General features: G+C 42.1%; 1 protein-coding gene across 7 annotated transcripts in view; it reads right to left on the bottom strand.

Moving 5' to 3' along the window:
* AMN1 (antagonist of mitotic exit network 1 homolog) overlaps positions 1–15,204 on the bottom strand; it is a 31,165-nt gene that overhangs the window by 11,833 nt on the left and 4,128 nt on the right. The window contains exons 1-2 of one of the 7 annotated variants that reach the window (XM_027894594.1): positions 5,350–5,376; positions 5,222–5,311 (exon numbers count right to left, since the gene is read on the bottom strand). The exons of 1 other annotated variant lie outside the window; for it this stretch is intronic. In XM_027894594.1, the coding sequence (XP_027750395.1) occupies positions 5,222–5,283 (62 nt within the window). In that variant the 5' untranslated portion in view covers positions 5,284–5,311; positions 5,350–5,376. 5 more of the 7 variants (XM_027894595.1, XM_027894592.1, XM_027894593.1 and 2 more) reach the window with 5 other exon arrangements.

The raw sequence follows: 15,204 nt of genomic DNA on the forward strand, positions 1-15,204 counted from the left end.
GTAAACTCAGTCCAGCAATTAAAACTGCACAGTATTTCTCTCCACTGTAGTTGGCATCCAGACTTAATGGGATCTGGATACACAAGCAATAACTAAGACTGGTAAGTAAAGCCTGTAATGCAATCACCTGGCAGACACACACTTTGACCTAGTCTAACTTAATGAAAGAAGTCATGATTCCTGTTTTTCAGGGACAGGGAAAACTGAGTAGTGTTTTACTCCTGCAGTGGCCTGATAAAAGACCATTCCTTCTAGCAAACCCCATAGCTGCTTTTTCCCTGCTCCACATTATCAGACTTGCTACACAGGATGTTTATAGTTCAGAGTTGTCTATCAAGTGTCAAATGACACATTTATTTGTTCCAAATGTGTCTAGAGGTGCAGAACAGAAAAAGGCATATGATCTTTAACCTTAAGGCCTTATGACAGGACAAATATTTATATTTTGATGGCAGAGAAAAGCACAAAAGGAGGTAACGATGGCTTAGTTGGTAAAACACCTTGCCCTGCTGAGCCAGGAGAAGGTATTACCTAATGTTTGTTCTGTCTGATTTGCTAAAAGAACACTGTAGGAACACTGGTTAATGTCTTGTTCTGTCCTGCTTACTGGACCAAAGCCTCATTATAGAAAGAATGATAAGGAGTAGTATATAATAGACCACCAGGTAATAAATCTTTTCGAAGTAGTTTAAAGTAGATATAGGAGGCCCAGAGCCAGGATTTTGCAAGCTCGAAGAATCTAGGTCACCTAACAAAGAAAGTTGAAAAGTTCAGCTGATGACTCTTGTATACAACGACCAGGAGATCAAAGCACGAGGAGAACACCACCAAAAATTTGAACCAAAATAAGATTCTTGAAAGCTCCACCTGGACTCCGCCTAGCTAGTAATATGCAAGGTAGAAGGTGTAACTGTGTATCTAAAATGTATAAAATGGATTGTTTTGCACTTTTGAGTCCAGCAAGTTTCTGCAGTGCGAACTGCCTTGCTCCAAACGTTGGCAATAAACCAAATACCTTGCTGCTTAAAGATGCAAAGTCTCCAAGCAGTTCTTCTACCCCGAGGTTCTCGGCATCAATTTCAAATACATAAAACAGAAATTAGATCCTTATTAAAAATAATTCTACAAATAGCCTAGCTTACATCAAGGTGCAGCTTATATTATTTCACACAACACAGAATAGCAGAACAGATGTTAGGAGTGGGACACACAGGAATAAATGAACCAAAAGAACAGATACTAAACTGGTTTAATGGTAAATAACAACATGGATACATCTTCCTGCATTCCTTAGGAATAGATAATTTATATTCATAGAAAGACCACAAAAGGAAGCTGTTTTGAAGTTGCTATTCTACCTCTGTTCTCAGTTTTTTTATACCTGTCTCCAAATGTTCTGATGCCTTTGCAGGATATTCCTTTTCCAAGACACTGACAGGTTAGTCACTAACACATTAGTCTGCAATAGGCTGACCCTCTGTTAAACAAGAGCTATATATCAATGACACATGAAGCAATCCCAAGCAATACCTAAATACACACTCTTGGGATGATTTACATGCTTTCTTCATCATGGAGTAACCAATTAAAACACCTTTAAATCTGATCTTTTATTTGTGTTAAGAGTCTGACGTTTGACGGTAGAAACTCCCTTTGTTCTGATCTCATGTCTGGGCATGGAGAAATCATCTTAAAACACACGCCAGGATGGAGAGATTTGTAACACCAGCCTCCCAAGAGTATGGCAGTTAAAGCTGTTTATCTGCCCCAGCTGCCCTCTCCACCTCTCCAGCGAGAGATGTTGCTGCCAGGCACCCACTATTTGTCAGACCCTGCAATTCCTACACTGTCAGTTTTCAGCCAAGTAGAATTATGTAAACCAACTACAGATTTGACATAGGCTGGCCTTAAAACTGCATCAGCTAGGACTCCGTCTAAGCCAATGATTTCTCATCTTGGGAGCAGTAACTTCAGGAAAGAGAAGCTAATATAAGATATAGCTTGGAAAAAAATGTTTCTAAGTATTTTCAATATGATGCTCTTGTTGGAGTGTTAATTACTCTTTTAGGGCAGGGGGCAAAGGCCACCAAGTGCCAGACAAGCAGCAGATACACCTTAATAAATGCACTTTGTTTGGAGATCTTAAAAATAATGACCTTATTAAAAGGACTACTCCACACATTAATAGATTTGGGTTTGGGTTTAGTTTCTCTTGTAAGTTCTGCTAGTTAAACAATAAGCCTAAGGGCTAGCTTAAGTAAGAAGCTTAAGGTGCAGTCTGGCATCAACAGATGGCCATCACCTGACCTGACTAGCATTAAGACAAGAAACAATGCACTAAATTACACACATTTGTTAAGAAGCTGTGTAATTACTAGTTTTGAGTAGTAGTCATATGGACTAATAATTATATTATAATTACATTACAATATACTGCAGCAGTATTAATAAAGTAGTGCAAAAAAGATCAGTAACCAATCAAAAATAGAAATTGTTTATGGTATCAAGCACTACAGTACAGGTGAAGAGAAGTTACTGGGTTTAAGACCTGAGGTTAAGCATGTAGCATAATACATTGTCTTAAATATCATTAATGTGGTCACTACACATCACTGTAAGCAAATGTAAAGTCCAGAGGTTGCAAAGGCTATTTTTCCATATCCCACTTGACTCCCCAACCACTTTTTACTGTGTCTTCCTCATGCTGTCCCTGAAACTCTCAGCTGCAGTGTGAGCTGTTCAGCATCTGATCTGAATGCAAAAAACTCTTTGACCAAAACTGTGAGGACACAGAAACAACACTGCCAGGACAAGTAACTAGTGCAGGGGGCAGCAACAACCTAGAGTTACACCAAATTTGATTTAGCATCAAACCACAGCTCTGGAGTCCCTATAGACAATTGGTTTTGCAACAAAAACTTATTTGGCATCAGAATGCCACCAAATCACAGCACATTAAACTCATACCAATCAATAACTCTAGAGAGGTCAAAATATTAAGGCTCTGTAATCTGAAGCACAGCACAAATTTAAACAAGGAAGGAAGAAAGATTTCCAATGTGGAAGCACATAAAAAAGACCCACTAAAGTCAGCAAAGTGTATTAAGGGCATCTCTAGCAGGTCACTGTAGAAGACACTTGAGGAGCACATGATTTCAAACAGAATTTGGGCAAAGTTTAACCCAGGCCTGGACTGCAGAGACCTGTATGTCAACAGGAGCAACATTCTAAACCTAAGAATGCACCAGGGCCGCCTTTAACTCACTCCTGTGTGTGCAAGAATGCAATGCCTTCCTGGAACCTCAGTGACTGCTGGATGAACTTGGCTCCCTGACCAACAGAGAAACCTGTACTTGGCTCTGATTCAGTATATGTAGATTACACCATCCACATTCTCTGTTTTGAGATTAGCCAGGTAATCGATATGCAGCATTCCTTAACTTCACTGCAGAAATGAAGAATAGTTGTTTACTTCTAAGAAAAACAAATCTTATCAAGGCTCTAAAGACCACAAAAGTGAACCTCCCCATAAGCAGGATCTGTGAGACGTGCTGATCACTGGGAAGGGGTTGTCTCACACTGTAACAGCTGGGGGCCTCAGCATCAGAAAGGACATATGACTGCTGTCACCTTTACCAGTGCTACTATTCCTCATGCAATAAACCAGTCAACAAGCCTTGAGAACCCATGCCTTTCCTACTGAGATCCCAAATGAACCGGCACCTCCTCGGTGCAAAACAGCATCCTGCCTTTGGCTAGGGTGAGTGCAACAGACTTTGAGACTTTTGGGGGGGCTACATGTACACCCACCATGTGAGTGTTCCCTCTTCTGCGATGGATGCCTATTGAGTCATGTGAATGGGCAGAAGTCTTCTGTCACACAAGGGCACACACTTCATTTATGTGCTAAATACATATTTATCACATGACACCTATATTTTGGCCACTGGATAAATTAAGTTTTCTGGCAATTCATCCTGAAGGAAGCAGACTGTCATCATATATTGTAGCACATTAAAACAGATGTTATCTCTAAAAACTTAATGTAAGCTTCAGATTAATTTTTTTCTTTTAAAGACATTAAATGGCTAATGCAGCCATGTTTGAAAAGAGGCCTATAAATTTAGACCAACTACTTAGTTCAAATTAGCAGAAAATACTCCAAAACCAGTGCAGATACATGGAAATTGATGTGAGTGATGGTAAGTTTTCCTGTTACGTTTAACTGTCTCTTGCCACAGAATATTAAATTCAGCTTGAATGAAAAGATTATTAAGATAAATCACATTCTTTTCAAAGAGCTGGTTGATATTCCCAGAGTACATTACTGATCTGCAGTTTAAACAAATCATTTAAATTATGTTTTCACTGTTATTCTACTTTATAGGAAACTATAAAATATTTACTGTCTACACACCCGGGCAACTATAATCTTATCTTCAGTGCTTTTAAGAATAAAAATCTTAGACTAACTGTACTCTTTGACAACTATTTTTCTTTTATCTGTCAAATGAAATATTTTATCCCTACGCTGTCTCTAGATCCCTCCTAAACACAAAGGAATTTGACATAAAGAAAAACCTCAAAGCAAAACACCACTCACTGGGGCCAGGCAAAGCCAGGGATCCTCAACCATCTCCCCACATCCAGATCTGTCAGGGAGCACATTGGTACCTACCTGCCAAATCTCATCACCCCCACCAAGCCCTGCAGGTCCTGTCAAACCCTGTCACTTGTCCTGTAACTCCTCACAAATGGTCACTTCTGCCAAACCCTGTCACCTACCCTGCCACCCCAAACCCTGTCACATCTGTCAAGCCTTGCCACTTCTCCTGCGGCTCCTGAACTCTGCCAAACCCTGTCACCTCTCCTGTAGCTCCCGCTCACCTCTGCCAAACCCTTTCACCTCTGCCAAACCCATTCACTTACCCTGTCACCTCTGCTAAACCCTGTCACCTCTCCTGTAGCTCCTGCTGACCTCTGACAAACCCTGTCACCTCGGACAAACCCTATCACCTACCCTGCCAGCTCGTCAAACCTCGTCACCTCTGACAAACCCTGTCACCTCTCCCGCAGCTCCTGAACTCTGCAAACCCTGCCACCACCAACACTCGCCGTCTCCGCCGCCAAAGGCCTGTCAAACCCTGTCCCCTCCCTGCGCTCCTGTCCCAGCCCTCCTCCCGAGGCGGGCGCGGCGGGAGGGTGTCGGGGCGGCACTCACAGGTCCAGGAGCAGCCGGACTTCCTCGCCGGCGCCGTCCCAGCCGCCGCTGAGGCGGCTCATGGCCGGGACCGAGGAATGCGGCCGGGACCGAGGAATGCCGCCGGGAGCGGGGAATGCGGCGGGGACACCGCCCCGACCCAACGGGGCCGGTGCCGAGATGGCGGCGGCGCCCGCCGTGAGGTGGCATGACGGGAGATGTAGTCCTGCTCGGCCTCGGCCGGACGGGAACCGGCAGGAGTGCCTGCTACCTGTAGCTCATTTGTATCCTAGCTCTCTCTTTTATGATGTTTTTGTTTGTTTGTTTTTGTTTGTTTTGTTTTTATTTTGGTTTTTTCTTTTTTACGTTTCTGCTTGGATGGTGTGGCATAAATTGAGACCACACAGCTCTCAGAAGTCGGCAGCATTATTAGTACTTTGTCGCTATCCTCAGACCCAAGACCCCTCCCCTACTCCCTACTAAAAAGAACAAGCGATAGACTAAGAAAACTAAACCTCTGTTCTCACGAAATTAACTGAAGGATCCATATTTAAGAGAAACACAGGTTGCTGCTGATGCCTGATAACTTTGTTGAAGTCAACAACCAAAATGTCTGGATTGACAGATAAACCACAAGGATGCAACGGATGATGATGCTGCAAGAACATATACTTTGTCATTGGATAATTAGAAATACACAGTAGTAGGTAATTGGATGATTCATATCATACCCTTATAAGTGTAAGCTATAAAACCCCCTAAAGAAAAATCGCTTCTATGTGCCCAGTTTGGCTGGGACATCCCATGCACACAATGAAATATGCTATTCAGTCATCATGGGCCAATTGTAAATTTTGTAGCAAGCACAGGAGGCTCACAAAGCCATTAGAGTGAGCTTTATTTTGGCTTTCCTCTTGACAGCACAAGCAAGATGCCACCGAGCAGCCTGAGCATCAGAAATACTAAAGGAGCAGGCTGGCCTTAGCCACCATGGAGAAGTCTTTGTCCCTAAAAAAATGCAGGAGAAAGCCAAGCTCCCTTGAGCAGCATTTTAGCACCAGGAAGGCAGAAACCTCTACGATGGTGGTGCTGGGTTGAGTGGGGACTGCTGACAGGCATCCCTGGAGATCCCTTTCCTTGGGTCAGGAGGCACAATAAAGCTGCAGCAAACTGTATGGTACTGACAAATTCTGTATGCTTGTGTGACAAATTTAAACAGTACACACCCCTAGCTAATTAGCAACTAATTCTCTTTCTATTTTTTCCACAAGATTCAGTTTACCACATTCTCCCATCAGCAAGTTTGGCAGTGCTAAGAGTACATTCATCAGCTTCTGGGCTGGAAATAATTATTAGCCCACTGACAGCCTTTAGCTGTTTAACTCAGGAATTACTTCTGAAGCAGCTCATGAACCACCAAACTTCACATCCACGTGACAAGCCACCCTTAAGGGCAAGGAAGCACAAACACAGGCTGTACCTCCAACTGGCATCAGGCTATTCCAGGGGGCAGACACGTGCTGCTCTTACACTGGTTTGACTGCAGGCAGCTGCAAAAATGACTTCAGTCACATCAGCCTTAATATGGTGAGAAGCTGTACTGACAAACACCAGGCTATAAACAGTGACTCAGGAGCTACTCGAACGTGGACTCTCCACAGAGTCAGGACTCCAGCTTGTGCTGGTATATGGGGTTATTCCTCCCCAGGTGCAGGAGAGCAGCTGGCTGAACATCCTTAGGTTCCTATCTGCTGATTTCCCCAACCTGTCAGATCTCTGTGTGCAAAGGGACATGAGGTACATCAACCACTATTCCCAGTTTTGAATTATTTGTAAACTTCTGGGAATGCACTTTGCCCCATGTCATATAATGAAGATGTTCAGTGGTATAACCTTAGTATTGACCACAAGGGGCTGGTCTCCAGCTTGTCTTTGTGCTGCTGATCCTTTGAACTCGGAAGCTGAGGCTGTTTCCAATCTACCTCACTATACAGTTATCCAGTCCCATACTGGGCTGGATAGAAACTTGTTCGGTTTCAATAGCAACCTGACCTAGTTGAACATATCCCTGTTTTTTGCAGGGAATTTGAACTAGATGACCTTTAAAGGTTCCTTTCACTCCAAACTGTTCTATGTAGACTGACAAGGCAAATAAGTCATTTAGGACCTCAACCTTTCTATGTCTGCTTAGTATTGTGAAGTTCTGGTTCTGCTGTATCTCAAAAAAAAAAAAAAAACCAAAACCAAAACCATAAGATGCTTAAGAGAAAAAGGTGTTTCTAAAAGTTGCAGTGGAAAGTCTTACACGTCTCTTCCAATGCTGGGAAACATGCAAGGATGCAGACCTGGACAGTTCTCTCTGGTAGAGCCACTGCTGTGCAGAATTCTTTGTGGGGAGGTTCAGTAGCCTCATTGTTAATCACATCTTGACAGTATTCATTCAAGTAAAACAAATCCATCAGTCTCTTATTGTACAATACTAAATGTTCTAGAGGGTACACTGAGGTTTGCTGGAAGCGTTACACTTTTACACATTCCCGTGGGAACAAGCCCTTACATTACAAAGAGTACACACAGATTGCATTGTTAGTGGCAACACATTGTATACTCAAGTTCAGCAGTTCCTCATGCTAAAACACACAACTCTACAATCAAAACCTAGTTAAATTCTGCCTAAGATCTCTTGAAATCAGCCTCTTCTTTACAATACCTTCTGTGTTGGCCCACTGCAGCATTCTTTTTCACCATGTCCCAGTCCCATTCAGGAGTGGGCCCACATTTCCTATTGTAGAAACATTGCTTGTTTTTCACATCTCTTTACCAGATTCAACTCCAGATGGATTTGGCTTTCCTAACCCCCATCCTTGCACAGTGGCCCTATTCCTTTTGGGTCACCTGTGCTTGTGTCCACCTCCTGTATACTTCCTTTCCATGCTTGAGTTCAGTCAGCCTCTCCTTGCACATCCGTGCAAGCCCTCCTGCCATCTTTACAGGTTCTCCTGCACACCAGAATGGACCATTCTTGAGCTTGTAGAAAGTGATTCTTTGTGGGGTAAAAAAACCCAGAAAACCCAAAAACCAGCCAGCTCTTCTGGATCTGTCTTCTTTTCAGGATCATATTTAGTGGATTCACACAAGTAGATCCTTGAACAGGCTGAAGTCTGGCCTCTTGAAGGCCATGACAATGGTCCTGCTTTCATCTTCTTCCCTCCTTTCAAGATCCTGAAGTCCATTTCAGTGGAGTTCACTTCCAATAAAATCACTCTTTTTAGTGGTGAAGAATGCTGAGACCAGCCTTACCAGCAATCCTAAATTAATCCCATCACAGGGATATGAAAGACAGATGATTCCTGACAAAGACTGCCACAGACAAGGATGTGAAAGACAGATGTTTACAGAATGAGAAAAACAAACAAGTGACAATATCTTATTTAAAAATAAAGCATGTTCTCTTGAGTTGGCATGACCATGGCTAGCCTAGCAACACATGACTTACAAGTGACTTTGTACTATAAAAGCATGGTCCCATTTTCCAGCAGGGAGGACTTCTAGGAGTATGTGTGGAGATTGCTCCCTTGAGGAGGGATACCCTTCAAGGTAACTCTGAGTATGAGCAAACATATTTGCCCACAGTCATCACTATGGGTGAGTAACATCAATCTACTTGATAATTCTTAAGACAGCTTTAAAACTACTGTTTTCATAAGTAGTGCGCTGTAATGAGTTCTATCTATATTGTGTAGTAGAGAATTCTGCTTGTGATATTTTCCTTCTTAATAATCACTGGCATCACTACAATTAAAACACATTGTATTCATGCTAACGTATTTCATTTGCCATATTTAATCCTGCAGGATGAAGTTGCATATAGAATCAATTACACTTATCACATTTGGGGTTGGAATAGATCCAGGCACACCTAGACTCCTCCTTGAAGAGTTTAAAAAACAAAAAGTCCTTTCTGAAGCTTGTGCTTATATGCATGTACTTTGATGACACCCAAGTTGATGATAAAGTCCCCTCTGTTTGCACAAGCCCTCATCTTCTGCTTGATAACCTCGTCCAAAACTTCTTCATTTGATTGTCATCCTTTCTTTCCACATCATTCTCAGTTTAAAGCTCTTCCTACCAGACTGACAATCCTGTTGGCAAAGATGCTCTCCCATCTTAGTCCAATGTATCCCAGCTCTTCCAAGTGACACACACTCATCAAAGAGCATGCCATGTTCATAGGAACTAAAACTGCACCAGTTGACCAGCAGGACTAGGGACACACTAGATAGGTCCTTAAGCCCTTGACCATCACTCCAGAGCGGTGTCATACTTGATGCTATGCAGATTTCTCCAGTAATTGGAGAGCATTTGATGATTACATGAAAAAGCGGTGGGGATCAATAATGAGATAGCCCGAGGTGTCTTTGCAAGCATTTCACGGTATCACAAATCACAGACTCTCAAAAGCAGCAAAGTCTCCCAGACAACAGGTCAGCAGACAGGCCTGTTCCCTACAGCAGAGCTGTCAGTATCAAGGAAGCAACCCTTAATGCCTCCTTCTGGTTCTTCTGTTGACTTAAAACTATGTACAAAGAAACTAAGACTTTTTTTTGAGTTTTAAGGAGCAAAGCATTCTTTTATTTTATTTCAGTGTGCTGGATGCACAAGAGAATATTTTCTCTAAATTGTGCAGGCCTGAGTTACAAAAGCCTCCTGCCTTCATTCAGTTACCTAATTAACAACTCAAACATTACCTAATCCTGTCCCTCCCTTTGACAGGAATGCCATTTTGAGTCAGTGGTCCCTTTGGGTGCTTGTTCACGATCCCCGGGTGGTTGTGCCTCATCTTTTTCACATTATACTTTTCTTGAACTCTCACTTCGGCACATCTCCATGCCCTTTGGACTGTGTCAGAGCACAAGGCCAGTTTTGACTTGGCCTGCTAGTTCCGTGTTCCTTTTATCCGTTCAACTTCAAAATATGGAGACCTGTCACTTAAAAAAATTCCTTTCTCTTAAGACTGCTGACCTTTAATGACAGGTTTTATAGGTCAAGCTACATGGTTTGCTACATAGTTTAAAGTTACATTCATTGTTCTATACAGTTACATTTCTGCAAGGCTCAGGCTAAGCCCCTCAAATAGTTTAGTTACAAATCATTGGGCAGCACCTAATAATTCCTCCTAGCAGCAGGAATCGCAGGCTTTCACCATCCTGAGAGTTTTTACTTCCCACCCTGATAGATAGATTCAGCCTGCTCCTCCTTCGATACATACCTCCATGGTTTCTCAAAGCTGCAGCATCTCAGAGAAGATTCACTCTCTTTAAGAATCTCTGATGATGTACAGCACACTAACCTCATCCTGTAGCTGCTTTGCTTAATAAAACACCTCAAAAGGTGTGCTTCTCCCTCCATGCTAAAGGTGGGGGAGCACCCTCCTTCTAAAGGTCTGGTTCGGATTGAGACCTCCACTGTTACAGGGGAAATTTTTCCAAGAGCTGCTGAAGACAGCAGACTATAGCACACCCCAACTGCTGCTGAAGAAGTGTGTACTGTTACAAAGTACTAGCCCTTCCTACACCAAATGCCCCCTAAAGCCCATGTGTTTTAGGCCCAGCTCTTATATAGCCCTCAGCCTGAAAGGATGCCAGACCCTCCCCAGTCAGTGTCAGCTGGAACTGAATCTCCAAGGGCAGGGGTCGTTAGCCCTGCTAGACCTTGCTGCAAGTCAGGGCCTCCTGCACCTCTCCGTTCCCAATAGCAACAGGCAACCTCAAGCTCCTCAAGGGCTTCCCAAAAGGGTTCCCAGAGGTCCTTTGACAGTGATCCCAGAAGAAGGCCCCAGCAGATCTAGAAGCAAGACCCCAGAAACTGCTGTGCTATTTGCTGCCTCTTCTAGCTGTGCCTAAGAAGGAAGATTTTTGCAACTGTTAGATTTTATTAGCAATGGTGTTAAATTTTGTTATTGCTCAGTATTAACATGACTGAGAATTAAGTAAGGAACGAGGTACCAGAATGCGTGTTGGAATAGTAATTTTAAAGAGTTGAAATGGTTGGAAAGGTATATTCCAATATCATCATGATCTGATCCAACTGGCAGCCTGTGCTGACACCTGGGTACAAAACTAGACAGCCTTGGAGGGGATGTCTGACACTGAATACAGGCAGAAGGTATGTTCTGGGTTTGGCTGGGATAGAGTTAATTTTCTTCTTAGTAGCTGGTACACTTCTGTGTTTTGGGTTTGGGAGGAGAATAATGTTGGCAACACCTTGATGTTTTTGTTGCTGCCAAGCAAGGCTTACGTTGACTCAAGGCCTTTTCTGCTTCTCAAGTCACCCCACCAGTGAGTGGACTAGGGGGTGCATAAGAAGCTGGGAGGGGACACAGCCAAGACAGCTGACCCAGCTGAATCAAGGGATAGTCCATAGCGTCATGCTGAACAATAAAACTGGGGGAAGTTGCCCAGGGAATGGTGGCACACTGCTCAGGAGTAACCTCAGGAGCTGGATACTAGATCCTACACAAACATTTGTGGTTTGTTTTCTTTAATGATAGCACGATAACACTTGCAAACAAAGCGTTAAAGAATGTCAGAGAGGTTCTGCATACCTAGTTCTGAAACAATGGCACCCACATAAGTAGTTCATTTTGGAATATAGAGATTGTGCTGTTCCAACAGTTGTTATACAATTATTCTTGTCCAAAAGTTATGTGACTCTTATACACTGGCTGGCTGATTTTCCAACAGGGAGTGCCTTTCTTTCTTAGACATCCATCAAGATATGTTTTTCTAATAACACAGAGTGTTTTCCAGATGTGGCATCTTGACAATCTTTGCCCATGTTACTTATGCATAATGTACATTTTTGTTTTAGGGTCAGTGAAAAGGTTGTGCACACATTCTTGCCCAAGAAATGTTAAATTTTTTTAGAGAATATATACATACACAATGCTTTTGCATTATAGTTATTTCTGTCTACTTATGGTGGTGTTAACTGTCACACTGATGTATTAGGTTTATTTAAATGTATTTGATTCCCTTCAGGTTCTGACCAGATGGACCTATAGTGAAGTGAGTAATCATAAATCTTACTTCATTTGCAATTCAGAGCTCTCTTTGCTGCTTCAGGATCCAGGAGGTCACTGAGCTATAAAAAAAAAATGTTGACAGTAAGTTGACAGTAAGACAATGTTACAGTTGCACTCTGTCCTGTGTGAAATTTTTTGTTGTTGTTGTTTTTGTTTTTGTTTTTGTTTTTTTTTGCTTAGTGACACAGCATTATGGCTTGGGTCTCCATGCACAAGGTGAGAACATCGTTTTCCATGACTTTGAACACACATGCTTGTGTTGAAGATGAGAGTATGTTTTCAAAAATATTTCCTCTGTGAGAACAACTCTAGCAGAGTCTTTTGTACCTTAGTTAACAATTGAAAATTCCCTTTGTTTTTCCTGTCTCCGAGTAAATTGTGCTGTGAAAGCTACTGCTGCAGGTATTTAGCCAGGGGAACCAACCAGTAGAGTAGAGCTGTGAAGGTGAGAAAGATAGCAAGATTGCGGTGTTGACCTGGATACTTAAAAACAGTTTCTGTCTTAGTTATCTCTTCCAAATCTGATAAGCAAGTGAGGGGTCTTGAGAGCTGTAGCCAGCCCAGGCAGCTGCAGAGCTTCAGAATGACAGCAGTAATGAGGGACCCACACAGGCATCCCTGTGTGGGAGAGTGCACTTTTCCGACATATTTAATGCATCACATATACAGGGTGCCTGGAATACTTTGTTGTGAGGGATGAAATCTTTTCCTGTCTCAGAATAAGATACACAGATAAGAGCACATTTAGCTGAATAGCCTCTTAGCAAAGAAGATGCATTTAGACCCCCAAAGTGATTTTCAACTGATTATTTATTTACAGCTGGCAGACTTCTATTATTCCACAGATTGCATCTTATTCATCTGTCATACTCAGCTTTAAACCTTCAGAATGGCTTCCATTTTTTAAATACTACAAATCTTGTGATGGTTAACTATCTATTTATTACAGTATTTTTCTTACACAGTGTCTTTTAGCCCATAGCATGTATCTTCAGAATTTCTAATTTCCCATGGAAGTTCTGGTTTTTTTGGACTACCCCATATAAAACCACCCTGAGCTCTTCAGAGTGATGCAGCCACTGTAACATGTTCAATTATATTCTTTGAGGTCAAGCAGTGTGGCCTCACTGCACAATTTCATGTTGAAAATAATATTTATGATGCTTCCATGAACAGTTCATCACAGTTCATGTTGATGCAAATCACATGGCTGCAGCTGTGCTGGCCTGATGAATCAAGGACAGCAGTCCTCACCATGCTTAGAAACACTATTTTAAGACAGTGCTTAAACAAATGGTTGGAGAAGTCAGCTTAGTTTTGGTTTTGCAATATAAAATACAAATAGGTCACCCCAATTACTTGCCTAATTACAATTGCTCTCTTAGTATCAGGTGTCCTAATTTGATCCATTATCACTTCTCATATCTTAGCTCTGTGTTCTCTGGTCCAGGCAAAACTACATTCATTGGTCCTGATTACACTACATCCACTGAATCCAAGTACTTACTTGGGCTTTGAGAAGGATATCACTCAGTTAGGAAGTGATTTCAGAAAGCAAGACTGATGATAAACCTGACAAAACAAGAAAACAAAGATGACAGGCAGCAACTTTACTGAAGGCCTAAGGATGCTGGAGGGAGACCCATTTCAAGGCAATCAATTGTTTTTTCTAGAATTACTGCTGATTTCTACAGGATCTGTCCAAAAAAGTAACCAAAGCTGCTGTCATAATCAATCAAGAGGAGGAGCCCAAGGTCAATTAAGAGGAGCCCAAGCAATGCAGAGAAGTCTCAGTAGCTGTTTTGTGACATGCTGGTGATTATGGCAAGTGAAATAACTTTTAAAATAAAAGCACCTTCCTCTTCCTTAATGTCTCACTGTGAATTTATACATTTCTTTTTGGTATTAACAGCTTACAACAGTCACACAGTGTATTTGATAAATCATCTCAGCTCTTGTATGCTTCCATAACCTAGGAATAAGACAGCAATGTGTACTATAACTAATCAAGCAATTAATTCTTGAACATCTACTGCTAGGTGAGCTCTGCTAGGCTGGCTTGTACTGACTCCCAGCTCCTGATAGTTATAGGATATATAGGATGTACTTTATCTCTGATGCCAGAAGGTTTCTCTGCCTGGTAGTCACTAACTGTTCCTGCTTTCTCGTTCATTAATCTGTATGAATTGTAAAATGTTCTTTCCATGCTAACAAGTAGTACTTCTCTTAGGACACAGTATCTACTGTTCTTAGCCAGTGCAGCTTGTGTCTGATCAGTGGACTCTGTCACTTGAAACTGGACTTGATGCACAGGAGGAGTAAGAAAGCAGACCTTGTGTCCTGCTTACTGCAGATAATGGGAATATAGTTTGTACAGTCCTGATTTCAGAGCTAGAGCTGGAGCTGAGCTGAGGTGATATTTGTGTAGGAGACCACAAGCACTGCTGGGGTACAGTGAATTCTACAGTGGGTGAAGTATAGTGTTTCATGTTTTTTATTTCCAGCAACTCCAGTAATGGTCTAACCTAAAGACATAAAGTAAGCAGAACTATGTTGGTGAGTATATGAGAACCTCATTATTTCATACAAGGAGGAAGTGTGGAGAAGGAAAGCCTGATGATATGGAATTTGAAGTGGAAGATAAGTGTTGAAGTCAGGCTGTGTTGTGTGTATTTCCCTTTGAGTGGTGTGGAAGTAGATTTGAATGGCTAATCACTGTTTTCCTGCTCTCCAGTAACATACTTATTTGCTATCTGCATCACAAAAAATGTGCTCAAGTGCAAATTGTGAACGCCATAAGCCTTTAAGAGGTTGATAGGTGTTCATGAATGGCAAGAGGCTCCTGGAAGATGGAAGACAGTGAAGCAAGATGTGTTAGTGTCCCAGTTTAAATGAGACAAGGGTCTTTTGCTGAGGATGG

This window comes from Empidonax traillii, unplaced genomic scaffold, assembly GCF_003031625.1.
Source record: "Empidonax traillii isolate 1590-97213 ecotype Southwest subspecies unplaced genomic scaffold, ASM303162v1 scaffold434:size946695, whole genome shotgun sequence".
Taxonomy (NCBI): Eukaryota; Metazoa; Chordata; class Aves; order Passeriformes; family Tyrannidae; genus Empidonax; species Empidonax traillii.